Source organism: Microsporum canis, genomic scaffold, assembly GCF_000151145.1.
Source record: "Microsporum canis CBS 113480 supercont1.5 genomic scaffold, whole genome shotgun sequence".
Lineage (NCBI taxonomy): Eukaryota > Fungi > Ascomycota > Eurotiomycetes > Onygenales > Arthrodermataceae > Microsporum > Microsporum canis.
Window position 1 is genome coordinate 2480636 of NW_003299165.1, and position 12598 is coordinate 2493233.

Below are 12598 nucleotides of genomic sequence, written 5' to 3' on the forward strand. Positions count from 1 at the left end.
TTCTGGCGAAGAGAAAGAAGTCGAAGACGAAGACGAATAAGAAGAAGTTGAAGTCTGGATTACTAAAATAGGAAGAAAGAGACGAAAAAAGTTACGCGCGCTTAGATAAGAGAGCGATGAGCTTGGCGGTGTGTCCCGAATAGGAAGGGGAAGAGAGTTGGCAGAAAAGGAGATATATAGATGTAGGCCCTGAAGGAGTAAGACTATGTTCTATTGCAAGGCCGGGCGGAATTAAACGTCCTTGGGGTTGGCCAGCTTATATACATCATCAGGGGTTACTTCTCATCATATAAAAAATCTCTAGGTAGCAGTGAGTCGATGTATCTCTTCAAAGTAAAACTTCAAGTCATCCGGTTTAACGAACGGCGTAACTCCTGTAGTCAACGGTTAGCACTAGTCATAAAAAGCTCAATTGTGTATACGCACCATGCCCCAGGTTGGCAATCCAGCCTTGTTTTCCACCGCCGAAGCCCTTTACCATCTCTTCCACCACCGCCGTTATCCCTTCTCTTGTGCCGTAAAGGCATCCGGGGTCCGCATTCCCCTGCAGCACCACTCTTCCATTGGCAACAGCCCGTGCCTTGGCCGCATCATGCTGCCAATCCAGCCCTACAACATCATATCCGGACTCACACAGCTCATCTAGAGCATACCATGCCCCTTTTGCAAATACCGTCATGGGCACAACGTCAAGGCCCATCTCGCGCAATCTCTTGGGCAGATTGGTAGAAATATACCGCAGGTATGGCAGTGCGAAGTCTGCAAATGCTCGTGGGCTAAGCTCTCCGGCCCATGAGTCGAATACCTGAACCATCTGTGCTCCAGCCTTAACCTGCTGTGCAAGATGCTCGACACACACCTCCGAAATCTTCTGTAGTAGCTTCTTCGATGCATCGGCATATTTGTATATCCATGTCTTGATGGCTGCAAACATCTTGCTTCCACCTCCTTCAACCATATAACATAGCAGTGTCCAAGGGGCACCCACAAACCCAATTAGAGGTACCCGGCCGTTCAACTTTTGCCTTGTAAGGGTGATTGCTTTATAGACGTAGTCCAATTCCTTAGTAACGTCGACTGATCGGTTCACGACCTGTGTGTACTGTTCGTCTTCTGGGGTCCGTAGTGGAGAGGGGAACGAGGGGCCCTTCTTATCAATCATCTCGACTTCCATACCCATTGCTTGGGGGATGACCAGGATATCAGAGAAAATGATGGCGGCGTCAATGAGCCCTGCGTAGCGTTCAATGGGCTGTAGAGTGAGAGTTGATGCTATTTCTGGTGAGCGGCAACACTCAAAAAAATCGCGGTTTCCCTTGGCTTCATGGTATTCGGGGAGGTAACGGCCGGCTAGATGGGTATGTTAGACCTGGTTTCCGATCATTCGATGCCAGTTTGGATGTAAAAAGTCCGCACCCTGTCTCATAATCCATATCGGTGGTCGCTCTACGCTTTCGCCTATAGAGGGGTAAGTAATGGTTCTGTGGGGGCAGGGATTTATTTTATGGTGTACCTCGAGCCGTCCGAAGTAGAAGATCATTCTTCAGAGGTGCAAATTGGTTAGACATGGTTGTTGTGATTGGCATGCGCTGTGGTTGGTTGGTATGAGGGGTGGAAGTTGATAATATTAAAGCAGTTTGAATATCAAGTTAAACCTTTTTAGCTAGCAAAATAGGCCGGGCTGGCGGAACAGCTCCACGAAAATTATGTATACACCCGCTGCATGATAGTATTTGCTGCTTATTTTGAAATATGTAAATGCCATTGGTTAATTCCTATGAGCTATGCCAAAATATATGGTTGTTTTTCTTGGTTTTTTCATTCTTCATCACCCCGCACATTTTTGCGGAAGTTTCCTATAAAATACAAAGATTCTCCAAGCTGTTTCAGCTGCTTCTGCCTCTCCTTCTCATCTTCCGCAATGGACATGTCGAATGATGAGCTACTGTTAATCGCATCTAACGCTGCGCCTGGGCACTCTTCCCACTTAACACTTCCGGAATCCACAGTGGCTGTGAACTGTTGTAGAGCGATGGGAGGGGATGGTTTATTGCACCTTTGGAGAGTTGTCGAGCCCGGTTCATGGACATTGTCTGACGATATTATAATAGCACCTTGGTCGTTAAGACTGGTGCTATCCAGGACATTTCCCGCTGCCTTGATGGTTGACAGTGGTACAAGAGAGTTATCAGCTTTGACGCCGAAGGATAGCAGTTCTTGTGATCTAAAGATATGACTTAATTCAAGTTCAACCAGCTTCATTATTTGAGGAGTCAACTTACCCTTCAACAGAGACGAGAATTGCCCCTTTTACAAGCTGGTATAAACTGGGTTGTCCCTCGAAGGATACTGCTAGAAGACCACCGACAGCAATATCCCCCTGGCTTCGGTGCTCAAGTTCCAATAGAACCTTCTGGGTTACGCGCCCCTCTCTCCAGTTCCAGACGAGGATATAATCATCACCGCCACCAGATATTAATAATTCCGGGGCCCAGGGTGGGATGCATAGTTTGCTAACAAATGATGTGTGGCCCAGGCAGTACCCGTGAATTATATGCGCCTGTGGCAATCCTCTTGAGACACGGATATGCTCATCCCTATCCGCGGATAGGATATAGCTTCGCGAGTCATCTGGAAACGATACGAATGCCAGGTCTGTCAACATCGACACGTGGCCCAGCAGTAGTTTCAGCTCAAATGTAGGTCCAACTTTCTCACGTTTGACGACTGGCGACCGTAGTTGTTGCTGGAGAGAGTATAAGTTTTTCTTCGTATGGACTGTTAGTGGGTTGGCGGAGGGCTTGAATGCTTTCGGTTCTGTCGCTGGTGCGGTCACCGTAGTATCGGGGGGTCCGTAGTCGTCACCTGGCAGGAGGGGGAGTGAGTAGACGTCCCCGAACTTATCTCCGCAGAGGATGACCGTGTTTCCCTGTGTTAAGGCGAGTGCGCAGGGTTTTTTGGGCATGCATCTGGCACGGCAGTTAGATAGATTTTACATAAAACATGGCTGAAAACAGGCTAACCGTTCACTTAGTTGCCTCAAGGTCCCGTCAATGCCCACTTCAAAGACCCGTAGACACTTGTCTTCTCCCGTTACCGCGATAACATGTTCCCCTGACGGCGTACTTAGCAGCAGCGATATGGTTGTCCAAACAAGCGACGTTTTAGATTTAGGCGCCGAATGGGTTTTGCCATCGATTTTCGTATCGCCTGACGCAGGTGATAGCTTGCGCCTTTTTCCTGGCGGCGGCGTGCCTGCACGATCGTTGGTAGGCTTATCCTCTGCTTCCGGCTGGCTCTCAGCGGGAAAGGGCGGTTGAACAGCCGTGGGAGATGGCCAGACGTCCAATTGAGTACCATCCTGAGTATCAAACGTATACAACTTCGGGCCAGCTGCGGCAACGAACAGGCTGCGCTGAGCTCGTTGCAGCCGCTCTATTCGCTGTATTTGATGGCGGAGGGCCATATTATCCCCACGATTAGACAGGCAGTGGAGGTTGGAGAGTAGCGTCAGTCGCCGGTGTTATTATCTACTATCCACCGTTAATAGAACATCGCAGAATGCAGGTTAAAACAAGTACTTACTCTGTCCAATTCCTCCAAGTCTTTCGCTTCTACTTCTGAGAATTTGATACGAGGAAAACATCATATACATCACGTGATTCACTAGCGAGGAAGCCAAAAAAACCACAAAAAAGCCAAAAGATAAAAAAGAGAGTAAAAAAATACAACCAAAAAGAACATCAACAACATCAACCATCAATCAACCATTTGCCCTTAAATATCCTCTCTTCAGCAGCATAAGAAGACATGGGGGGCAGATCTGAAGCCAAGGCCGCTTACTTCGATAAGCTCAAGAGCCTTCTTGACGAGTATCGATCCATTTTCATCGTCAACGTCGACAATGTCAGCTCCCAGCAGATGCACGAGATTCGTGTTGCTCTCCGTGGGCAGGGCGTCGTGTTGATGGGAAAGAACACCATGGTAAGCTTGCGATTATCAGGGAAGTTGAGATTGATGGGGAATGGAAGCTAATGGATGCAGGTTCGCCGTGCTCTCAAAGGCTTCATCGGTGACAACCCTGAATATGAACGCCTGTTGCCATTTGTCAAGGGTGAGTAGTATAAAAGTTTTGCAGTAAAAGAAGAGAAATAGAGGGAGTTGCTAACGAAGCATTGGCAGGCAACGTTGGCTTCATCTTCACCAACGACGACTTGAAGGAAATCCGTGAAAAGATTATCTCCAATCGAGTCGCTGCTCCTGCCCGTGCTGGTGCCATTGCCCCCGTCGATGTGTACATCCCGGCCGGCAACACTGGTATGGAACCCGGCAAGACCTCTTTCTTCCAGGCTCTCGGTGTGCCCACCAAGATTGCTCGTGGTACCATTGAAATCACCACCGAGCTCCGTCTCGTTGAGGCCAAGAGCAAGGTCGGTCCATCCGAGGCCACCCTCCTCAACATGCTGAACATCTCTCCCTTCACGTACGGTATGACTGTCGCCCAGATCTACGATGCTGGCCAGACTTTCGACTCGAGCGTGTTGGACATTGAGGAGGACCACCTTCTTAGCGTTTTCCAGAGCGCTATCAACACCGTCGCCTGTGTCTCTTTGGCGACCAACTTCCCTACCATGCCCAGTGTTATCCACTCTATTCTCAACAGCTACAAGAAGTGTGTGGCTATTGGTATTGAGACCGAGTATAGCTGGGAGGCGATTGAGCAGTTGAAGGACCGCATCGCCAACCCTGACGCCTATGCCACTGTTGGCCCTACCGTGACCGATGGACCAACCGACAAGCCCCAGGAGGAGGCCAAGCCTGAGGAGGAAGAGGAAGATAGTGAAGACGAAGGCGGTAAGTCATTATTCTAATACCCCGTTTATCTTTTTGGAAGTGGCTAATGAGTTGGATACAGGATTCGGTGATTTGTTCGGTTAAACTGATGGATATGAACGTATGATGTATCTATGACACCTAACCAACAACTTTTCGCTAGTGAAAATGCACACACACAACAACGCCTAGGCTATTTTCTTTTCTCTTGCTCCCACGTTAAGCTACCGAACTAACTAGTGTTCCGCCTCCGTTCCCGTGTCCCCTTCATAAAACCCATTTCGGTAAGCCAATAACTCTCTCTTCTTTTTTTTGCTCTTTCTCTTCCTCCACCCCTTGCTACCCATACAAACATAAAACATAAAACGCACATCTCGCCAGGCGAAAGATTATACATTTTTAACCCCGAGTGGCCCGTCTGGGCCTCTTTGAAGATTACAAACGCAACAACACTCTAATTTTTTCATGACGCCTTTTGATCTTAATTATTTTACCTTGTGCTTCTTTCTTGAGTTTGTGGGGCATGAGCTAACTGGAAGTCTAGATGACACCGAAGTGCGATGTAGACTTGTAGACCGTCTCGGCCTTTTAAAAAGGGCCATCATGCATGCAATGTCTGGATTCTCCATGTCCATGTCTCAACCGTCTCTCCAACAACCTATCGGAACCTTAACCCCGCATCGTCTGAAGGGGGGCCTTCCAGGTTCCTGGATGGAAGTAAAATATATGTGCAAGTTGTAAACATGGATAGTACGAATATACCGTATACACATACATTACATAGTACGTCTTGGAGCAAGGCGAAGGGGAGAAGAAAAAAAGGGGAGGGGGGAGAAGGAAGAAAAAAAAAGAATTAACCCGTCGATCGAGTCCAGCCTTGATGATTGAAGCACAGAGTCATGTTCCTGACTCCTTTCTGCTCCTTAAAAAAGCACATGTCTATATATTCTTGTAGGGCGTTGTGGGAATCGACTATCACGCCACGAGTGCCCTGACCTGTTTCATGTTTCATGTTTTTTTTGCTCTTCCTTCTCGTCCGCTAGCCGGGATGCCGGAGCGTGGGGAAGACGGGATAGGCGTGAGAGGTAAAGAAGAGAGGGTGAAGGAAAGGCGGCCTCGGCATGGGAATCAGTGACGATCGACTGGGAGGCTCGTGTAGATGGAGTCGATGGAGATGGGGGACGTATATATGAGGGCTGATATAGAATACGACATAAACGGTTGACCGTTTTGACAGGAGAAGAAGAAGAGAAGATACCGACGCAGCGCGCGAGAGAGAGAGAGATCACCCTCTCCCGCTGACCTAAAGACGCCTTCCGTGATGATCAACTCGGGCTCGCCGTCGATATCTGTATAAAAAAGCACTCTGTACGTATTCGATGGATGTGCCAGGCTATGCCGTCTCGGTGCAGTGCAAGCGCGGCAGAGCGATGGGCTTCCAGAAGGGCCGCGCAAGATCTCACAGGCGAACAAGAATGATGAATACGAGGTCCAGGGCAGGGAAGTCGGCCATGCAGTCACTAGACTGGGCCTTTCTTTTCCTGCTAGTCGCATGTCTGTCTTCCTCTTCTTCCATCCACCCCTTCACGTCGTCCAAACCAACCAACCGTCCATCCGCAGGATATGTTTATGTTAACTGACTTGGTTTATCGCATCATATGCTTGATGCTATATATAAAAACCCTGTATGGCCGCCGTAAGATACCGTAAGATACCTTGATAACGCTGTGTAAAGGCCGTAAAACAGATACATCCTCGGTCCTTCTGGAAGGCCCCGACGGTTCGTTGAGCCTTTCTTGGCAGACAAAAAAGGGAAAAAAAAAAAGGTCGACTTTTTCTTTCTTCTTCTTCTTTTCTTCTCTGTAAATGTTCTCTCGCTTGTTGCTTTCTTGCTTCTCCTGCAGTCTTTGCCTCCTTGTCGCATGTACCCTGGAGCACCCACCTGGAGCACCCACTTCGACCCCCCCCGGAAACCGCTTACATAGCCTTTCGCGCGCTCTCTCAACTCTCGCACAACTTCCCAACTTCAAACCACCCCAAAAAAAAAAAAAGAGGACAAGGCCCGCACTGGACAAAAGAAGTTTGACGCTCTCTCGTTCTTCCTGCTCGGTCTGCTCGTCTCGCGCGTCGCTGTCAAGATCGGTAAAGTCGTGATAGACACCAAAGATCGAGATCTTTTTCTTTGTTTTAGTAGGGGGAGAGAGGGGGATATCCACTGTTTTTCTCTCTCTCCTTGGAGGTTCGAGTCCAGCCTAATTGAGACCCCACCAAGTCGACAGGCACCGTCGCGGATAAGGAAGAAAGAGGAAAGGCTGGAGTTGAGCTGAAGGGGGAGAAGCAGAAGCAGAAGAAGAAGAAAAAGGTGGAAGCGGAAGAGAGAGAAAAAAGAGAGAGAGAGAGAGAGTGACATGTGTGGCCTGCCACTTCCGCTTTGGGACTGATCCAGATCTCCCTCTCTCTTATTATTTTTTCCCACGTCCATTCGTCGTCTTCTTCTACTTTCTATCGACCTTTTATTTTTTCACCAAGACAAAGGACAAGTTTGGATGCCCTCAGACACACGCTCGACAGGCGACTTCCACGCCTCACCCTTCCAATAACCAGCGATAGACGATGGATGCAGTATGTTGGGCCGTCTACCTGGACGACAGGGTCGAGAGGGAGCGCTGGATAGATAGAGACAGCGAACGTATGATTGAGTCGACGGAGCTCGCAGCAAACGTGGCACGCATCCTCGCCATCTGTAGACAGGGTATGTCCTTTTATTCTTTTTATTCTTTTTTTTTTTTTTTTTCTATTTTATATTTTCCTTTCTCCGTTGGGTACTGAAGAATGAGGTCACAGTGTACGTGTGCAACTCGGGCAAGTCATTTGCTACCAAGGTTGCCGAGTTGACAGACTCTGGCCGTGATCGCGACCCTGATGCGGCTATCATTCCGGTTCTCGCATTCATCGACATTGCTGTGTCTGGGGATGCCGAGTCGTCTCATAACCGACGTTCGTCGCTCAACCTCACGCCCATCTCGCCTCTCGCCCAGCCACAGCAGCAACAACAGCAGCAGCCCTCTGCCGTCTCCCCCTCTTCAACCTCCAGACGCAGTCTCGCCTTCTCGTCCGAGTCAGAAGAGCTCTTTGGTCTACACCTGCTCTCGCGCTTCTCTGCGGACATACAGGCCCGCGAGGCTCCTCACGCCATCATCCCAATCGCCATATTAAGAAACGTACTGCCGCCTTCGACGCATAACTTGCGCAGCGGGAAAACCGTCGAGTCTAGCCCGTCAACGAAACCGAGCTCGAAACGACCGGACGACCGTCAGATGTCGAGATGTCTGGACGCCGGTGCCATTGACGTCCTCGTGTCGCCTATCGACCAGACCAGAGTCCACGGACTGCTTACCCATGTGTATCGGATACGAAAAGCGGCCCAGAAGGAGAACAGTCGCTTCATGGCAGCGTCGGGCCAGAAGATGAGAAAGTATTCCTGGGTAGGCGTCAGCTCGACCGCAGATGATGAGAGACCCTATGCCTATCTCAGAGAGGCCATGTACGTGTTTTTTTTTTGGTCTCCCTTGTCTTTTCCATGATTCACCCAATGCTGATATTACCTCTAGGGTGTCGAAATTGATGAAGAGAATATGCAATCCGGAAGAAGCCTTGGATGACTCGTTGATTAGTGATGTATGCGTCTCGGATGAACGCAAAGAGGAGGTCAAGGCTGCCATTGCGGAATGGCATTTCTGTGCTCATGACTTTACGGATGATGAACTATTCATGCTTCCTGTTTGATGTTTGAACATACTCTCACCATGCCGGAGTTGGAGCACTGGAGGATCAGCCCCGGTACGTCTCTCTTCCTCACATGCACACGGCCGTCCCATGATATATATATAATTACTAACTTAGTACAGAGGCTCTACGGGAATTTGTACTCTCCTGTCGCGCGGCATACAATTCTTTCATACTCTATCACAACTTTCGCCACGCTGTTGACGTCCTCCAGTCGACCTTCCACATCCTCGTGCGCGTGGGCGCAGTCCCTCCATTCCCCCAGGGAAGCGAACGTTGCTCCTCTGGGACAGGGATGTCATGTCTCCTAACCCCCTTTGACGCTCTCACCCTCCTGGTTACTGCCCTGGGCCACGATGTTGGCCATCCGGGTGTTAATAACATGTTCCTCGTCAAGCTCAACGCCCCCCTTGCTCAGCTCTACAATGACAGGTCAGTCCTTGAGGCCTTTCACTGCGCTGCTTATTCTCAGATACTGCGTCGGCACTGGCCCACTGTCTTTCAAGATACAGAACTGCGGACCCTCATGATAAGCTCAATACTGGCCACCGATATGGGGATTCACAATCGCTTCATTGACGAGCTAGGGAAACTTAGGGGTAGGTTTGAGGCTGATGCAAGAAAAGTTGATAATTGGATCGAGAAGGATGTTAGGGATTATCGCGTTCTGCTTTGTGCCCTGATCATCAAGTGTGCTGATATCAGTAATGTGGTGCGTACACAATCAATCATCCTTAAAAAAAATCTTCAGCAGAATCTTTACAGGCTAACTTTTCCAGGCACGCCCATTCAACGTTGCGGAAAAATGGACCGACGTTTTGCAGCAGGAGTTTGCTAACCAAGGGGAAATGGAAGTAAACATTGGTATAGAGACGTCTCTTTTCGGTGGACCCCCTGAATTAGGCAACTTTATCAAGAAAGCCAAGGGTCAGGTCGGATTCATGGACATCTTCTGTCTTCCTTTATTCGACGGAGTTACCGATATCCTTCCCGACTTGGCTTTTGCTGCCAACAGCATACGACGTAATAGATTTATATGGGGTAAGCTCATGGAACATGAAGAAGAGCTGGATTCTCACAGAGCCCGCAACTGCAATACTCCACGATGTCTGAGCCCGGATACGACATGGAATGAATATAGGAGGCGTTTGGTGGAGGAAGGGCCAGCGTCCATGGGATACACGATACACCATCGCTCGCCGCCGCAGTCACCGGTTCGATCCCCACCACAGCTGGATGGAGAGGCGGGCACGACCGCGATAACTTCCAGGATAGCGAATGTATCTGTCATTAATGGCCTGAACCACATCAACCAGCCATCCCAAAGATCAGCCGGCCGGTCATCAGCCCCTAATACAACCCGCACAATTGACTCTGGGAGCGGCTGTAGCGGTAGTGGCGGTGGAGTACGCACCCAAAGCACAAGCACATATACGAACAATACACTAATCACTCCGCTCTCTTCCACTACTCAGGCAAGCAGCGTTATAAGCGCCGGAAGCAGCTTCGATGAAAAGGATGGTAATTGTCAGTTACACCGACACCCCAACCTTAAGCCACCCGCGCATGTTCGAGATCATGATCGTGATCGCGAACAGATGGGCCGAATTGGTACTGCCGTCAGTGGTGCAAGTACCGCTAGCAGCTATACCTCTAGCCTTGGGCGGAGCCATGAACATGACAATGACCCGGGCCAGGACATATATGCTGACGAAAACCTTCCAGTCGACGCATTACCTCCTACCGATGGAGCGAGCAGTTACCAGCCCCAGACCTGGTATGAGCGTGCTACCAATAGCAAGAACCCACACCGTCAGGGACAGACGGGCGAGAGGCGATCGAAGTATATAAGCAGCTTGTTTGAGAAAAGTCTGGTCGCCAACAATATAATCAGCAACAATAGCAGCAATCATAGCAACAACAACAACCGCCCAGCTGGCCTTTCATACTCAAAGTCTGCCCAGTCGACGCCGTCTGTGCATAATAATTGTCAGAACACTCGCGGTAGGCGTGGTCCAACAAGTCATCCTCGCTCCACACCTTCTAGCCCTCCATTAGCTCCATCCGCCGCCCCATTTGATCACGATGCAAACGATGCCCACCTATCCTCTCTAACGCCCAATCATGCAACGATACCATTACCTCGACGCCGATCCCGTCTACGTCTCGCCTTTTGGCGACGATCCAAACCTCAGGGCCCAGGACATCCTCACTCTCCACCACAGTCAGACTCCGCCCCATCAACCACGGCATCAGCATCGAGTATGATGAGCTCATCCGATCATTATTAGACTGAACGAATTCTATCTCCTTTACCACGTGTATATTCATCCATACCCACCCCCTTTTCTCCATTCATTCGTTCATTGCATTGATCCATATCGCATTCGGCATCTTTCCTGTCTCAGTCTCCTTTCTATCCAAAAACACGGTTTTCCTGGTCCCGGTCGGTTTGCGGGTTTCGGCGTATAAATGTTTCTTACCTTTCTCTCTCTTTTTACCTGGTTCCATTTGTTCCTGCTTTCAACTCTGTTTTGGCGTTCCATTCATGACTTGCAATGCATATATGCAGAATGCAAAGGCTATGGTTATGGTCTCGTCTGTCCAATCTTCCATCCTCCTTTCCTTGCGTTGACTTTTTCAATTACGAAGCGAGTTAGATTATATATTTTCTTCCATTCCACCCTGTTTTTTACCTCTATCCTTACTACATTGACGCAGCTCTTCCATTTTCTTATCTAGTCTTGTTCTTATTCTTTACTATATTCACTTTTTTTACCTCTATCTACCTCTCTAGGGTTTGGTCCCTTTCCCTTTTATTGCTTACCTGCCATTCTACATCCTACACCCCCGTCCGCCCCTTACGTTTCCGTTCACATTCACCTTTACACCTTATACTTTACGCCTTACGCTTGTCCCTGTTCTCTGGCCTCTCCGCCATCATACTATAACATAACATACTCAACCTTCGTCTCGTATCTTTCCAGAATTGTATACTTGTAGCAGACGCAATGACCCTGAAAGTTACTTTCGAGTAAACGGAACCAGACTTGAAATGACATGGTAAATAGGATCCAACCTGCCAATCCTCACCAACAAATAGGCCACCTTTCAATCCATTACACATAGATATGACACCGCTGCCTGCTCCCCCCCCCCCCTCCCCACAGCTGTACTGTGTAATTATTTCTTATTTACAATCTTCACACGCCCCTGACTCGCCAGAATCAGCCTGGTCTTGATCCTGGCCCCGATCCTGGCCTTGGCCCTGCACCTGTTCCTGACCATCCTCCCCATCGACCACCCGCCCCTTTGCCAGAGCACGATCGATATGCCCTAGGTCTCTCGACGGATCAATAATATCCCTTACCAGAGCCTTGAGCTGCTTCGCCTCTTTTGGCATGTTAGCTCGCTAATCATACATTATGCATACATTTGACATCCCCGTATATAACTCCCACACACAACACACCTGCACAATCATAAACTTACCAGGAAACCCACCGTTCACCTTCCGATCCCAAAGCGTACTGGTATGGGTGGTGAAATTCACGTTAGACGCATATTGCATGGTGATGGTGAACACGCCGCCTGTAGCAGGGACGAGAGCTACTTCGCCCAGTGCCGTGGAGAAAGTAGAAAGAAGCTCCTGAGCGAACTGCGGGAACGGGTCGGTGTTAGTTGGCGACTAGCTGTCGGAACTAGGGTATTAAGAGATATTCGTGCATACATAGGCCGCTCGAAGCATCCATTTACACTGAGTGCAGAAGGTGATTGTGATACGGGGCAGGTTGACTGGTGCGGTGGCGCTGGATTCCGATATCAGGGGGTCCTCGAGGGTTTGGAGGGGTGTTATTGTTTGTTCTTGTCCCTGTGCAGGAGCTGGAGGTTCTTGTTCGCTCATGCTGGCTATACTGGGTTTATTTTCATTTGCTGCTATTGCGGCCGTTTGGTGGCTTTGGCAGAGTGGGAATGGTGG

The 12598-nt window shown here is 49.3% G+C and overlaps 5 protein-coding genes across 5 annotated transcripts; 2 read left to right on the forward strand and 3 right to left on the reverse strand.

Moving 5' to 3' along the window:
* Positions 1–300: 300 nt before the first annotated feature.
* MCYG_06004 (uroporphyrinogen decarboxylase) lies at positions 301–1568 on the reverse strand (the record flags this gene model as incomplete). Its single annotated transcript, XM_002846089.1, has 4 exons — positions 301–374; positions 427–1350; positions 1417–1458; positions 1514–1568. The coding sequence occupies 4 exons, from the start codon at positions 1566–1568 to the stop codon at positions 301–303; spliced, it is 1095 nt and encodes a 364-aa protein (XP_002846135.1).
* A 250-nt stretch (positions 1569–1818) lies between these two features.
* On the reverse strand, positions 1819–3466 carry MCYG_06005 (conserved hypothetical protein; the record flags this gene model as incomplete). The annotated part of the gene is made up of 3 exons (XM_002846090.1): positions 1819–2224; positions 2283–2969; positions 3024–3466. The coding sequence occupies 3 exons, from the start codon at positions 3464–3466 to the stop codon at positions 1819–1821; spliced, it is 1536 nt and encodes a 511-aa protein (XP_002846136.1).
* Positions 3467–3769: 303 nt separating this feature from the next.
* On the forward strand, positions 3770–5048 carry MCYG_06006 (60S acidic ribosomal protein P0; the record flags this gene model as incomplete). Its single annotated transcript, XM_002846091.1, has 4 exons — positions 3770–3984; positions 4045–4114; positions 4183–4854; positions 4916–5048. The coding sequence occupies 4 exons, from the start codon at positions 3811–3813 to the stop codon at positions 4936–4938; spliced, it is 939 nt and encodes a 312-aa protein (XP_002846137.1).
* Positions 5049–7446: 2398 nt separating this feature from the next.
* On the forward strand, positions 7447–10910 carry MCYG_06007 (nucleotide phosphodiesterase; the record flags this gene model as incomplete). Its single annotated transcript, XM_002846092.1, has 6 exons — positions 7447–7585; positions 7678–8377; positions 8445–8613; positions 8649–8673; positions 8742–9218; positions 9490–10910. 6 exons carry the CDS (start codon positions 7447–7449, stop codon positions 10908–10910), a joined length of 2931 nt encoding a protein of 976 aa, XP_002846138.1.
* An 899-nt stretch (positions 10911–11809) lies between these two features.
* Positions 11810–12523, reverse strand: MCYG_06008 (selenoprotein domain-containing protein; the record flags this gene model as incomplete). The annotated part of the gene is made up of 3 exons (XM_002846093.1): positions 11810–12012; positions 12112–12277; positions 12350–12523. 3 exons carry the CDS (start codon positions 12521–12523, stop codon positions 11810–11812), a joined length of 543 nt encoding a protein of 180 aa, XP_002846139.1.
* Between the last annotated feature and the right edge of the window lie 75 nt (positions 12524–12598).